At 51.1% G+C, this 12,634-nt stretch overlaps 3 protein-coding genes across 3 annotated transcripts; 1 reads left to right on the top strand and 2 right to left on the bottom strand.

The window, feature by feature from the left end:
- Window positions 1–504: 504 nt before the first annotated feature.
- Window positions 505–2,915, bottom strand: HER10_EVM0007214 (uncharacterized protein; the record flags this gene model as incomplete). Its single annotated transcript, XM_035476776.1, has 5 exons — window positions 1,797–2,915; window positions 1,349–1,663; window positions 789–1,298; window positions 719–732; window positions 505–611 (listed from the first exon to the last, which is right to left on the bottom strand). The coding sequence occupies exons 1-5, from the start codon at window positions 2,885–2,887 to the stop codon at window positions 505–507; spliced, it is 2,037 nt and encodes a 678-aa protein (XP_035329579.1). The 5' UTR covers window positions 2,888–2,915.
- Window positions 2,916–4,259: 1,344 nt separating this feature from the next.
- On the bottom strand, window positions 4,260–6,447 carry HER10_EVM0006644 (uncharacterized protein; the record flags this gene model as incomplete). The annotated part of the gene is made up of 3 exons (XM_035476224.1): window positions 5,363–6,447; window positions 4,977–5,313; window positions 4,260–4,912 (listed from the first exon to the last, which is right to left on the bottom strand). The coding sequence occupies exons 1-3, from the start codon at window positions 6,155–6,157 to the stop codon at window positions 4,260–4,262; spliced, it is 1,785 nt and encodes a 594-aa protein (XP_035329506.1). The 5' UTR covers window positions 6,158–6,447.
- A 1,018-nt stretch (window positions 6,448–7,465) lies between these two features.
- On the top strand, window positions 7,466–11,542 carry HER10_EVM0006759 (uncharacterized protein; the record flags this gene model as incomplete). The annotated part of the gene is made up of 6 exons (XM_035476336.1): window positions 7,466–7,998; window positions 8,084–8,675; window positions 8,751–9,588; window positions 9,640–9,667; window positions 10,839–10,983; window positions 11,165–11,542. The coding sequence occupies exons 1-6, from the start codon at window positions 7,721–7,723 to the stop codon at window positions 11,540–11,542; spliced, it is 2,259 nt and encodes a 752-aa protein (XP_035329522.1). The 5' UTR covers window positions 7,466–7,720.
- Between the last annotated feature and the right edge of the window lie 1,092 nt (window positions 11,543–12,634).

The raw sequence follows: 12,634 nt of genomic DNA, 5'->3' as shown, positions 1-12,634 counted from the left end.
AATAATACCACAACTCACAACTTATCCGTGCTTTCAAGTCAGCCCAGCTCATGATAAGGCTTGACGTGCGCGAACGCTAGCCAGGCCTGAGAAATCAATATGCTTTAGACTCCTTGGTCGCCACCTGAAGCTGATCAATCTTCCTAAATGCGTCTTGAAAGTGCAAAACTCCACATTTGTCCAAGTCAATGCTGTTGGTAGACGGACAAAAGCAGCTGCCATCTACCCCTCTACCTGCTTTGAAGACACGCCCCCTACCCAACGTCCATTGCGGGCATCAAAACTGGACAATTCCGAGTCTCCATCTGTTAATCGACGAGATGTGTCGGATGGAAGCGGCAATTCTCGCTATGTATGCTATTGTCAAGCAGTAAAATACGCTTATGATCCGCACCGCACTCGTAGCAGAACTCGTGCTTGCACTTGTAACCTAGAAATCAGTCTCTGGGTCAGATAGTTCTTGAGTTTTCCTCCCAACTATTGCTTTGCTGCAAGCATCGTGGCTCACTCTCTGGCCGACACTAGAGGCCCAAGACCTCGGCATCGAACGCTGTGCGACCGTTCCCAAGTAGAGTAACAGCCCCAACAGAATTCGTAGCGGCATTTGATGCCTACGATGATGTTGGCTTCAGTTTGACAAGTACAACGCGGCTACACCCAAGTTGAAAGGGGTGGGTAGGAGGTCAAATATGAGAAATACAAGAACGAGGGCACTTACAAGTCATGTGCGAACTACCAAGTACTTGTTAGCTTCATCTGTCGCTCTGAGATTACAAAAGGGCACTTACCACCCAGAGTTCTTTTCAATGGCCCATCCGCAACCAGGGCAAGGCTTTGTTGTCCGGCTTACGGTCACCCGACTTTGCTCTTCTTCCGCCTTTCGGCGAGCGGCAACCTTCCTCGCCAAGGCTACCGCCTTTCGGGCTCTTTCCCTTTCAGCGCGCTCTCTAGCCTCATTCTGTTGAATCTCCGCTTGTTGTTTGGCCATTAGGCCCTGCGCCATTGCCCGATCGGCATCCTCTTGCGCCTGTCGCGCCGAGTCGAACTCGTCATACTCCATCTCGATGCGCGAGCGGAAGTTTTCTGGGTCATGAAGCAGCGCGTCATACTCTTGACATGACAGGTTCTCGTGCCATGTCACGTTATGGCTAAAACAAGATCGCTGACCGCAATGCAAACATGTCACAATGGGCTGATCTGCGCCGGTATCGTGAAGTTGGCCCGAGCCACAATTTGCCGTACACCAAATGAAGTTATCAGCTTCAGCCATGGCAGCGCGAAGAGCCAAAGCCTCATATCTTGGAAAACGTCAGTGTTTTTGTAGGCAAGAGAGGTCAAGGAGGTTTACCGGGCAAAAGTCTCTTCGTCTGCGTACTTCTGAATGTCGACGTATTCTAGCAACTCGCGGCATTCTGGGCACTGAATCTCCGTCCATAACTTGCTGTTCAAGTCTGATTTGATGGACATTTTAAGGCACTCCAGACACGCTTCTGGCGGGTGGGTACATGTTGGAGTCACACTGAGGACAGGAAATGACGAAATATCTCTTGTCTCCGCACAAATCGGGCATTCTCGAGAACCGCCCAGGTCATTAGCTGGTAGCCTTTGCCTTGTAACAACAATATCTGTTGTGTCTGCTGCCTTGTGATATCTCTGGCCGAAACTGGGACTCGTCAGCAATATTGAAATGAAACATTAATGTTGACAATGAGAAGTGTTAAGTCTGAGTTGCCCAGTCCCGAATTCATTGATGAAGGCTGATAAAGAGTATCAATCGAGCTTGAGGGTGCATTTACCTGAAATCATCAGCTCCAAGATCCGTGGATCGAGACCCCGATGCTGAATCTTGCCTGCGCAGAAATGCAACCGTCATTGCTTGCTCCTTCTGCTCAAGAAGCTCAACATAAGGGTTGTTCGAAGCCAGCGATGCGACCTTCGACGTTGATCTTGACCGTGTGGGCGGCGATAGTACTGGTGGAGTACTAGCCGCGGTGCTGGAGCTGCCGCCTGTGATCTGTGGTGAAAACGGAGAGATATCGAAATCCTCAAGAATAGACGCTGGTGTTGGTCGGTAGCCTCTTTGTGGTGGTGGAGTAGAGGAAGATGGAATCGCAGCCTCTGTTACCGTGGCTATGGACTTGGCTACCGGGAGTGGAAAGTCGAAGTCTGCCAAAATATCAGCGCTTATAGCGCGGTAGTAGTCGACGCGACGTGGAACCTCTGGCAAGGAAGGCGGTGGTTCGGGCTGATCGTGACTGACGCGCCGTACTGATGTGCCTTGCTCATTGTTCACGTTATTTGATCCGTCAACGTCCATAGCCAGCCCCCAATCGTACGCTGGGGCGGGATCGAGTCCATCGCTGCCAAAGCCTCCAACCAGAGACGGATTTGCGCTGGAATGATAGCTTGGTGGCAGTCCGCTGTTTGGAGGAGCGAACATCTTCGTTAAGGGGAAGTCTTCGTCATGTGGCACGAATCGTGGGGATGAATCGTTCGATGTATCTGTTTGCTGCCGGTGAGAGCTTTCTTCCAGGTCTCGTATTGCGGGAATAGCTACTTGTGTCGCCGTCGACAACTTTGGAGCGTCTGTGGAGCGCTCTGGAGTTCCGTCAACGAGAAAGTCCGCAGTAAAAAGATGAGACGTCGAAGGGGTTGTAGTAAGACGAGACACGATCTCCGTGTGCGACTCTAGAGAAGGAGACTCGAGTCTGAGAGACGAGGTGGTATGACTCTCTTGCGTGATATCGTTCAGCCGTCCCCCACGCGGTGAAGGGTGCCATTGGGAGGGGGGCAAGGACGTGTTCGGTTCGGACTCTGACGAGCTGTTTGTTGTTTGCGGATCGTGTTGAAATGCTCCAGTGAATCTTCCCTTGGAAGATCGAAACATGGTGAAAGGGCGGCAAGCTGACTGGGATGTCCCTGCCGACTGCTTGGAGTTCAACTCGGACCTTTAACCTTGCATCGCCGTCCGAGCATAGAGCTGATGCAGAAAGGCCACGAGACAACGTGTTGGCAGTGCGGCTGGATGGTTCAGGAGACGGGTACCTATCAGAGCAGAAAGACTGACAACAAAAGTACAGGATAAATAATAGAGGCCGATCACGGTACATAGTCCAGACGAACGTTGAATGGCGACTCTAACGGCAAGGTGTCTCCGGAGACGAAACCAAGACGCAGATTCCAGGCTCAATGGCCTATACTCAGACGTCTTGCGGCTGCTGGGAGAAGAGTGATGCGGTTCTCGCGGTTTGCCAGGCGGGATATGATGTATCGCAGCTTGGCTCAACCTTGTGATGGCGTTCCTAATGAACGATGACGGCGGGCGCATGAGGCAACGAACTGAAAGGGCATCAGATGAGGCCGAACGAGGGGCGTTGGCGAACCTTGAAGGTGGAAGGAGTTCCAGATTGACGTCCAAGTGGTTCATGCCATGGTCAGACAGCTCCCAGGCGGACCTGCCTTGAATGTTTCTTCCACTTTGGGAAGCGATGTGTACGTACCGTAGGTAAGTACCTCTGGAGGAGGCAGATGTACCTACCGTAGGTACCTGAACGTCTCCACAGATCGCCTGGACCTACTTGCTAGCGCATGTCACTGCCCGTTGCCCGTCCTTAGCGGCCACCTGTTAAGCCTCGCTCAACCCCGCCAAAGTCAATGGGCAGACTTCACAGGTACCAAAGACGACCGTTTTTTTTTTTTTTTGGATCCGAAGTCAGACCAACCTGAAAGTTTACCTAGGTAGTTGCCTAAGCCCATTTGAAAGACAGAACAAAGGCATTTGCACATTTCTGACTTGCATTTCTATACTTGCTTCAGGCTCACATCCAGAGAGTAAACCGACCGGTCGGATTAATGGGAAATTCAACGTACAACTCTTTCTAGAACGCCTCCACCAGGCTCAAGATATCCGATCATCGGACGTAAGCCTCCCAGAGAGGGCTCTCGTGCTAGCCTCTTCTTGCCAACGTGGATTTGACACCTCATAAAAACTATCCAATGACGCGGTGATGCTTCAACTAATCTACTCCACAAAAATGACGCATGGGAAGCAATCTGGGGGACTATTAAGTTGACAAAGTGCACCTAAAGGTTGTTTCCCTCTACTGTCCCCATTGTTTTTCAAATGGGTAGATCAGCCAAACTAGTCCCATCATATGTGCAATTCGAACATACTATGACAATCCTTATATAGCAAATGTGCTATTACACCGAAATTAGTGTAGCGAATGAAGAATATTAGTGTGAGATACCCAGGTCTCCTAGCCCCCCCAACGGAAGTTTGTCCATCCACCAGCTTCCTGCCTCTCGCGGTCGCTCTTAGCGTAGTAGAGGTGGCTCAAAAGCGTACGATCCCCATTCTCCTGGAACCTGTCACGCTTTTCTTGCGGTCCCCACGCCACCAGCATCCGTTGGCGTCGCACAAGCTGAGGTTCCTTGATGACATCCTTGCGACCAATCTGTCGCATGTATAGTGCCGGCGTAAGAGTGCAAACGTTGAGCAGGTGGTGATATAACTCCTTTTTAGTAGGCGGAGGGTCAATCTTTGCCAAATTGAAAGCCTTGCGGTTTTGGACTATGTTCTTGCAGTCGAGGTCTTGCAAGTTGTCGAGAAAGTCGGTTGAAGTTTGCATCTCGCCGTCCGCGCCCCAAACTATGTATGGGTTGATGTCGAAATAGAAATGGTTGGTGGAGACCTGGATCTTCTCGTACAGTTGCATTGCGGGCTTGATGCAAATCTGTTCAAAGTTCCTGAAGAATGAATCTATCTTGTCTCTTCGACAGAATATTTTGAAAACACTCGCAAGTTCTATTGTGAGCTCGCGCAATTTCTTTTCCCGGCAGCCTTTGAAGTCGCGGGAGCTCAAGATTGCATTGTATGCTTCTGCCGTCCAAGTTCGTATCGCGAACAGATCTGCAACATGAATCAGCTATCAGTACAGAGGTTCAATGGTAATCCTGAAAGAATATGCTGGTACCTCGCTTTGGGTCGACATGATTTTGGAGCGCTGTTTCCACGAAGCTGAGGACTTCGACGTAGTTGGCGATGGAGCCGTACATGATATTTTGGAAAATGTTCTCGTTGATGAACCTCATAATGGTTGCAATAATAATGTCTTCGTCCGTTTCTGGAAAGACTGCGCCATGAACTAGGTCAGGGTATTGGTGTATGACCTGCTTCAACTTGAGGGCGTCGCTAGGCCTCCTGCGGGCAGCCGTCATCAGGTCTTCGACCCCCTTTTCATGGTCATCTAGATAGGGGTCCATGAACTTGGAAACCCAATCGCTGATTCCCTCGACAAGATCATCGTATTCCTACCAGCCTGTCAGACGAATCTCGCTGAGTGTCTCGGGAGGTACTTACGCGCCCAACTTCCTCGGGAGTGAGCTCTTTGCGGTAGGGCTGAAGGCTAAAGATGTGAGATTGGGCATCTCTGAGTTGTTCTTTCAAAACCGCGTTCTCTGTGTTGAGCTCATTGATCTTTGACGCAAGAGGGGCTGTGTCTTTTTCAATCTCTGTAATAGTCGAGGTTACGGTTGACTTGATCTCGCCTATCCTCCGCTCTGCTAGTTCTACCTTCTCCTCGGCAATCTCAGCTCGAGCCGTTGTTGACTTGAGCCTATAGCGCAGCTCCATGATCTCACGACGTAGCAATGCGTCATCACTGGAATCTGCCTCGTCTCCGCCGTCGCGTGCATTCGGGATAACGTCTTTCTCGGAAAGCTCCCTTGATGGCGAAGAAATATCAGCACCAAGGTCGATCAGGTCGCATTCGACAAAAGAAGATGATGTTACTGTTGAAGAAGGCGATAGAGGATGACGAGAAGAATTGGACGCAGGATAGTTATTGAAACGAGTGGCAACGAGGCCTTTGGGTAGAGCTTGCCTGGGTCCGCTGCTTTGAGGCCCGTTCTCCGTAGCAGGCATCTCGACCTTGGTGAAGCCCATGGTGTCAGTGTCAGAAGTCGCGTGTGAGCTGACTGGGTCTATTGTGACAGTTGCTTGAGTTCCCGGGGCTTGACTGTAGGTAAGTCTCGAGTCGTCGAGGATCATGGCATCAGCATCGACGTCGATGGGTCTCTTGTCCAGACTTGGTGGGCTGTGATCCTCGCGGTGCTGCGGAAGAGCCGGGTCTACCTGTCTGAGATCCTCCATCATGCCATAACGTAGTCCTGCAAAATGGCAACAATGAACAAGATGTTTGGATGAAAAGAGAGGTCCGAGTCTACCTGTGCGTCAGAAGTAAGAATGACTTGGAGAAATGAGATGTTGTCGAAGGAGAGGCCTGGGGGAAGTTGCACGGACAGGACAAGGAAGATTCTAGTTTCTTGAGGAACCTATCAAAGGTTGAATACTCAGGCCAGGCACCTTGGGTACCTCGAAATGCCGCCTATCGTGCTCAGCCCAAAACAAAAGTTCAAGGTGGTACATCAGACCTCATTGTATGATGAATCCTGAGGCTGGGCCCAGAACAGGAATCCCGGAAGAACACCCTCAAGTCTCTCGAACATTTTTGGAGCTTGATTGAGCTCGCAGTCGGCTTCTCATGGGCTTGTCTTGGTACCTTACCATCAGGAGGCAAGGCAGCTTTCGGTGAAGGAGGACTGTTGCTGCATTGAAGCTGCTTGCTCAGTAACCCCGCCAAGTGGGGGGCGGATAACGGCGGGTGGGGCACTGATGAAGTACGTACCTTTAAGGCTGACACCCTGGTTGTGCTCAGAAGTACCGGTCCACTCCATCAAAGTCACTTTCTTTGACAGGCATCCTGATCTTCGACAAGAGGTAGGTAGTCTAGAAACAGCCCAACATGTTGGAGTGATGCTGGGAGGCAGTGAGGATTGGACACTTTGGAACAACAGTGGCATAATACAGACCGAAAGGTGCCTCATGATGGTGCCTGAGCTACATGGCATGCCGGACGAGTATCTCGGCGCTTGGACATACGACATGTCGATACATCCAGACGTGTCCGACAATGGAAGTCAGAACCCGCATAAGCTTGATGGATAAGGCAGTGATTTCTCCAGAGGGCTGATTATTTTAATTCAATGATTGATAGCTCTCGTTCATGTGCAGTCTTATTCGTGCGTCGATTTTTTTTTGTCTCCCTTACCTTTAGGTGCCTTAGTCTGAGATACCTCTGAAGTCTACCTGCTCGTGCCTGCCTAAGAAAGGTCGATCAGCCAGGGAAGGAGCTACAAGCAAATCGGAACTTCCTTCCTCACCCGTTTACGCAACGCCCCGTCAAGGACGTGAAGACCAAAAAGGTTCAGACAGAGCCTCTTGCTGCCGTGCACCCTCCCAGAAGTCCACCCAAGCTTCATCAAGGCAGATTTTCTTTCGCCTGCTGACCTCTACGTACCTTGCCCGAGCACATTTTTCCATCAAGTTTGATGAGGCCCAGCTTCTGACATCGCCCTCCTTCCTTCCACCTCAAGTTTTCCTTTTTACCTTTTTGCACCTCTTTCTACTGCGACCAGGCCATCCTGAATAATTGAAATCTTCTTCACCCTCTTCTCGGGTCCGTCAAGCCTACTCGGATACAGCTTCATTTGGAAACAGACAGGGCTTCCACTACACTGATCACAAGACTTTGATCTGTTCTGGTGGGTGACAGCCGATCATCGACTTGCATCTGCCTCTTACATCCATACACACTTGTTATCGCTTCTCAGCTTTTGATACCTTCTGCAACACCCGGCAGCAACACAGCGCCTAGTCATGGACGCCTTTGACTTTGGGCAGCTGTCCGTCAGCGGGCGCAAGATCATTGTTGGCATCGACTTTGGTACCACTTATTCAGGAGTAGCATGGGCTGAAACCCAACGTCCCGATCGACGGACTGCCATCACTACCTGGCCGATCAGCAAGACCATCCGCGAGGGCGAATCTTCGGACAAAGTCCCTACCAAGCTGCGATATGCCGGCGACGAGATCCAATGGGGCTTTTCAATCCCCGTTACTGCACCACAAGATGAAGTTGTCGAGTGGTTCAAGCTGTGAGTACCTTGAATCCCAATCAACCTCAGTCTCGGCACAATGAGTTCGGATGTTATAGGACACGGCAGAGCTGATGTATTCCAGTGATCTCGATCCTTCTCTCCAAAGCATGGGTCAAGCTGTCTCCTCAGAGGCTCGAGGTGGCCGCAATGTCGACAAGCTTGTGACGGACTACATCTCTGCCCTGGGCAACCATCTCATCTACACATTGAAGGAGAAGCTCGGAGAGCAGGTTGTCAATACCACCCCGTTGGAATTTGTTGTCACGGTGCCTGCTATCTGGTCAGATCTCGCCAAGGACAAGACCAAGCAAGCCTGCCAAAGGGCTGCCGGCCTCAACACTGTTACCAACACTGTTGCTCCCATCCATCTTGTTTCTGAGCCCGAGGCTGCTGCCATCTATGCCTTGCATGGCCTGGATCCACATGGGCTCAAGGTGGATGATACTGTGGTGGTTGTGGATGCTGGAGGAGGAACTGTGGACTTGATCTCGTACACCATTACCAGTCTCAAGCCTATTCTGGAGGTCCAAGAGGCTGCTCCAGGATCTGGTGCGCTGTGCGGCTCGACATTCCTTAACATGCGCTTTGCCAAATTTCTAAAGGCTAAGCTGGGCAAAGAAGACGGATTTGATGACGAGATTATGGCCGAGGCCATGGAACAGTTCGAAAAGAAGGCAAGCTTATATCCTTGATCACTCTTTGACCTTCAAGGGTATCTTGACTAGAGCTCTTTGACTAACAGTGCACAGGTCAAACGACAGTTCACGCTCGGCGCTGCTCCAGACGACACCTACACCATTCCAGTCGGTGGTCTGGCGAATAACAAAGAGCTGGGAATCAACCGCGGTCGTTTCGCCTTGAAGGCATCAGATCTCCAAACCATCTTCGAGCCCGTTGTTCTCGAGTGCATCAAGCTTGTCAAAGACCAGATCACAGCAAGCAACGTGCCGATTCGTGCTATTCTCCTGGTTGGCGGTTTCGGCGCATCCAACTATCTCAAGGAGCGTTTGCGCAACGCTATCGACAAGAGCATCCAAATCATGCAGCCACCCAATGCTTGGCAGGCAGTGGTTCAAGGCGCTGTCATGAAAGGTCTAGCTCAAGTATCTCCTGACAAGCTTACGCAGGTCAAGGTGCAGAATCGCAAGGCCCGGAAGCACTATGGCACCGAGTGGCGAAGCAAGTACGATGCCAAGCTTCACAAGCATCTCGAACACAAGCGACACTGGTGCGGCTTGGATGGTTGCTACAAGGTGTACACCATGGAGTGGTTCATCCAACGCGGCGATAACGTCTCCGAAAACGAACCCTTCTACACATCATTCGTGTGGACCGGTCTGGTCAGTCAAGGCCGCATCAAGAAGATCAAGATGGATATCTACGCCGATCGCAACCAGAGAATTGCGCCTGTTGCTCGAGATGAGAATGTTTCAATGCTCGTTCATGTCGAGGCTGATGTCGGACACATTCCCGAGCACATGCTCTCCCGCCGCCAAGGACTTGATGGCCAATGGTACTACGAGCTGAATTGTAAGATTGAAGCCGTGTATCTTTCGGCCTCAACCACGTACACACTGCTCTACAATAGTGAGTTTCCCTTCCACTAGGCATCTTGACACGAACGTTAACCCCTTCTAGATCAACGGTACAACACGGTGACGGCAGAGTATGTATGATCTCGTCATGCTTTGGCTGCAGACGCATGTAGTTGGGATGCACCTTCCATCTGGATACGGGAGCACTTTGGGTCATGGGATTGATGAGCACATATGAAGAGATAATAGTGTACACAACACAAACATTGCGCGATGTTTCTACTCCAGAAGTTCTGCTTCTCTGGAAGGAACAATCAAGGTTTATTGAAATTCAAGCCAAATCAAGTATTTTTGTGCGCCCAAATGACTTTGGCCCCTGGATGAACATTTTCTTAATTGGTCAATACCATGATCGAACTACTTTGTGTGTTCCTAAGACGCTGATCATTTCAACTCGCTCGTTAGAGTCTGGAATCCGGGCAAGGGATTGGTGGTTGCTATTGACTATTTGGCGTTGTGGCGAATTAATCACACGCCTGGCCCTTTAGTCGGAATGACAATAGACGGCGGAAGCAAAGACGAGGTGAAGAGGACAACATTGGAATATCGGGACAAAAGAGACAGCTGAGAGAACTCAATTCAAACTACCAATCTGGGAACTTGGGCACACTCGGTCTGGCTTTGGTTCAGTTGGTTCTCCTTAAATGCTTCCCTCCAGCGCGACGCATCCCCAGGTAGTTCCAAAGCTTTTGACACCAATGACACCAATGAATGACCTGTGAAGGGTTACTTTGGCTACTGCAAACATGATCGCAAGGAGCTGTAGCTAATGCTCGCTGTACCCTAAAAGGGAATGGGACCATGTTAGCTGATGGCGGATGTGGCCGAGAGGCGTTATCAGTGGTCGCGATAGAGGAATCGGACCCCTGCACAAAATCTGACCGAGGCCAAATTTCACAACAATTAAGACCTTGACTTGGGATGCGCGACTTTGACTCCTTTCTTCATCACATCAACAATTTCAAGATCGTCGGGAAAGAACCACACGACAATACAGTCCTAACAACCAACGACATCACTGCGCTGTTCGTAACCCCAGGTAACCCCTACAATCACGATGCAAACCAGATCTGACCCTGAACAGGTTGAAGGTAGAGGCGACGACGCCGCCCACCGCAACGATGGCGACGAACACACCGTCGCGGGCTGGCTCACCGTAGCCGGCTCGTTCCTCGTCTACTTCGTGTCCTTTGGCTACATGAATAGCTTTGGGTACTTCCAGGACTACTACCTCGGCTATAGTCTGGGCGGGTACCCCAGCTCGGTCATCGCGATCATCGGGTCGCTCCAGCTTGGTCTTATGAACCTCATCCAGCCTGTCGCCGGTGGTCTCGCCGATTCATACAGCCCGAGCATTCTCTACGCTATCGCAGCTGTCGGGGCGATTGTCTCCAGCGTCGGCGTCTCATTCGCCCAGCCGGGCCACATTTGGCAGTTCATCCTCACTCAGGTACGTGTGGTCACTAGTGCCCGACGAGCCGAGATCGATCTAACGTCAACAACAGGGCGTCATCTTTGGATCAACCGCCGTGTTTGGCACAGCGGTGTCCTTGCCTCTCGCTAGTCAGCACTTTACGAGAAGACGCGCATTGGCCATTGGTATTGTCGCTAGCGGGAGCAGTGCAGGAGGAGTCTGTCTCCCCATCATGTTCTCTCATCTTGTGCCACGCATTGGCTTCGGTTGGGCTTTGCGGATTGCTGCGCTGATTGCTCTAGTATGCTACGGGATCGCTATTCTCATCTCGCGGCCCAAGCTGCCTCGCAAGCCTGTGAAATCCATCTGGTCTATTGTGGATTTCAATGGCTTCCGCGACCCCCAATACTCTACACTGGCGTTTGCTAATGTGGTTGGCAACTTTGGGCTTTACGTACCCTTCTACTACTTAGGTATGTGTTCATTTATGCTTGGACAGTCTGACTCAATATGGCTTCGCGATATTGTGTAAACTTGAGGCAGACATCAAGTGTGCCGTTACAAGGTTGCAGGCTGTCGATCCAGCACTCGATGTCCCTGCTGAATGCCTTTTGACCGCGGGCTGACGGATGATACCCTCATTGAATACAGCTAATCTCTTCACCAGAGCCGTACATTGCGGTTCACCACCCGGGAGCCGCGGTGAGGAACTACCTTCTCCCGCTTATCAACGGATCGAGTTTCTTCGGCCGAGTGATGTAAGTTATTGAATCTTCCAATGTGCCATCGTGAGTTCCACACTGACGCATCCTAGTGGTGGATACGTAGCCGATCATACTGGTGGATTGAACCTCCTCTATCCACTGACGGCAATTTCGGGCATACTCTGCCTTACTTTGTGGCTTCTATCCACCAGCGTCAGCATGATTGTAGCTTTTGCCTGTTTGTACGGTATGTTTTTTCCATTACTTTATGCATGCATCGAGCTTGCGGGGTTTATTTCAACTCGGCTAATCAAAAAGCAGGCTTCTGCTCGGGAATATTTATCAGCGTCACACCGTCCGTGACCGTCAGGCTCTCTCCAACTGATAAGGTCGGTGCCCGGCTGGGCGCATTCTCCATCTGGAGTACAATCGGAGTCTTCACCGGCACGCCCATAGGCGGCGCTTTCGTCCGGCAAGGAACTCCGGAAGAGTATCAGCATCTGATCATCTTCACCGGCATGTGCCTCACTGCCTCTGCTGTACTGCAGTTTGCGACGCGCATCCTCTGTGATAGAGATCTACGCAAGAAGTGGTAAAAGTCTTCTGCTATCGGGCAACAAGGCCAGACACCACGAGGTTAGCTTGTCTGCGGTCCGGCAGCGAGCCGGCAAGCGAAGTTGGGGGCCGATTTTGTTGGAAAAGATCATGGCACGGGGGGGATATGGGGAACGGTGGAGTGCAAGAGAACATATGGATAGTCGAGGAGGATCTGCACCAGGCAGGAAGTTAGCGATGGAGAGGCGGTCTATGATGTTGGGAGAAATTGGCATGGGGTTGAAATGTTGAGTTGGTTCATAGCCATGTCTGAGCCTTGGCTTCTACGGATGCTTGCCCGGGGTGGAGCGCTGAGGTGTGGCATC

The sequence above is a fragment of the Colletotrichum scovillei genome, assembly GCF_011075155.1.
Source record: "Colletotrichum scovillei strain TJNH1 chromosome Unknown Contig00009, whole genome shotgun sequence".
NCBI lineage: Eukaryota > Fungi > Ascomycota > Sordariomycetes > Glomerellales > Glomerellaceae > Colletotrichum > Colletotrichum scovillei.
This window is presented reverse-complemented; position numbering and strand designations above follow the sequence as displayed.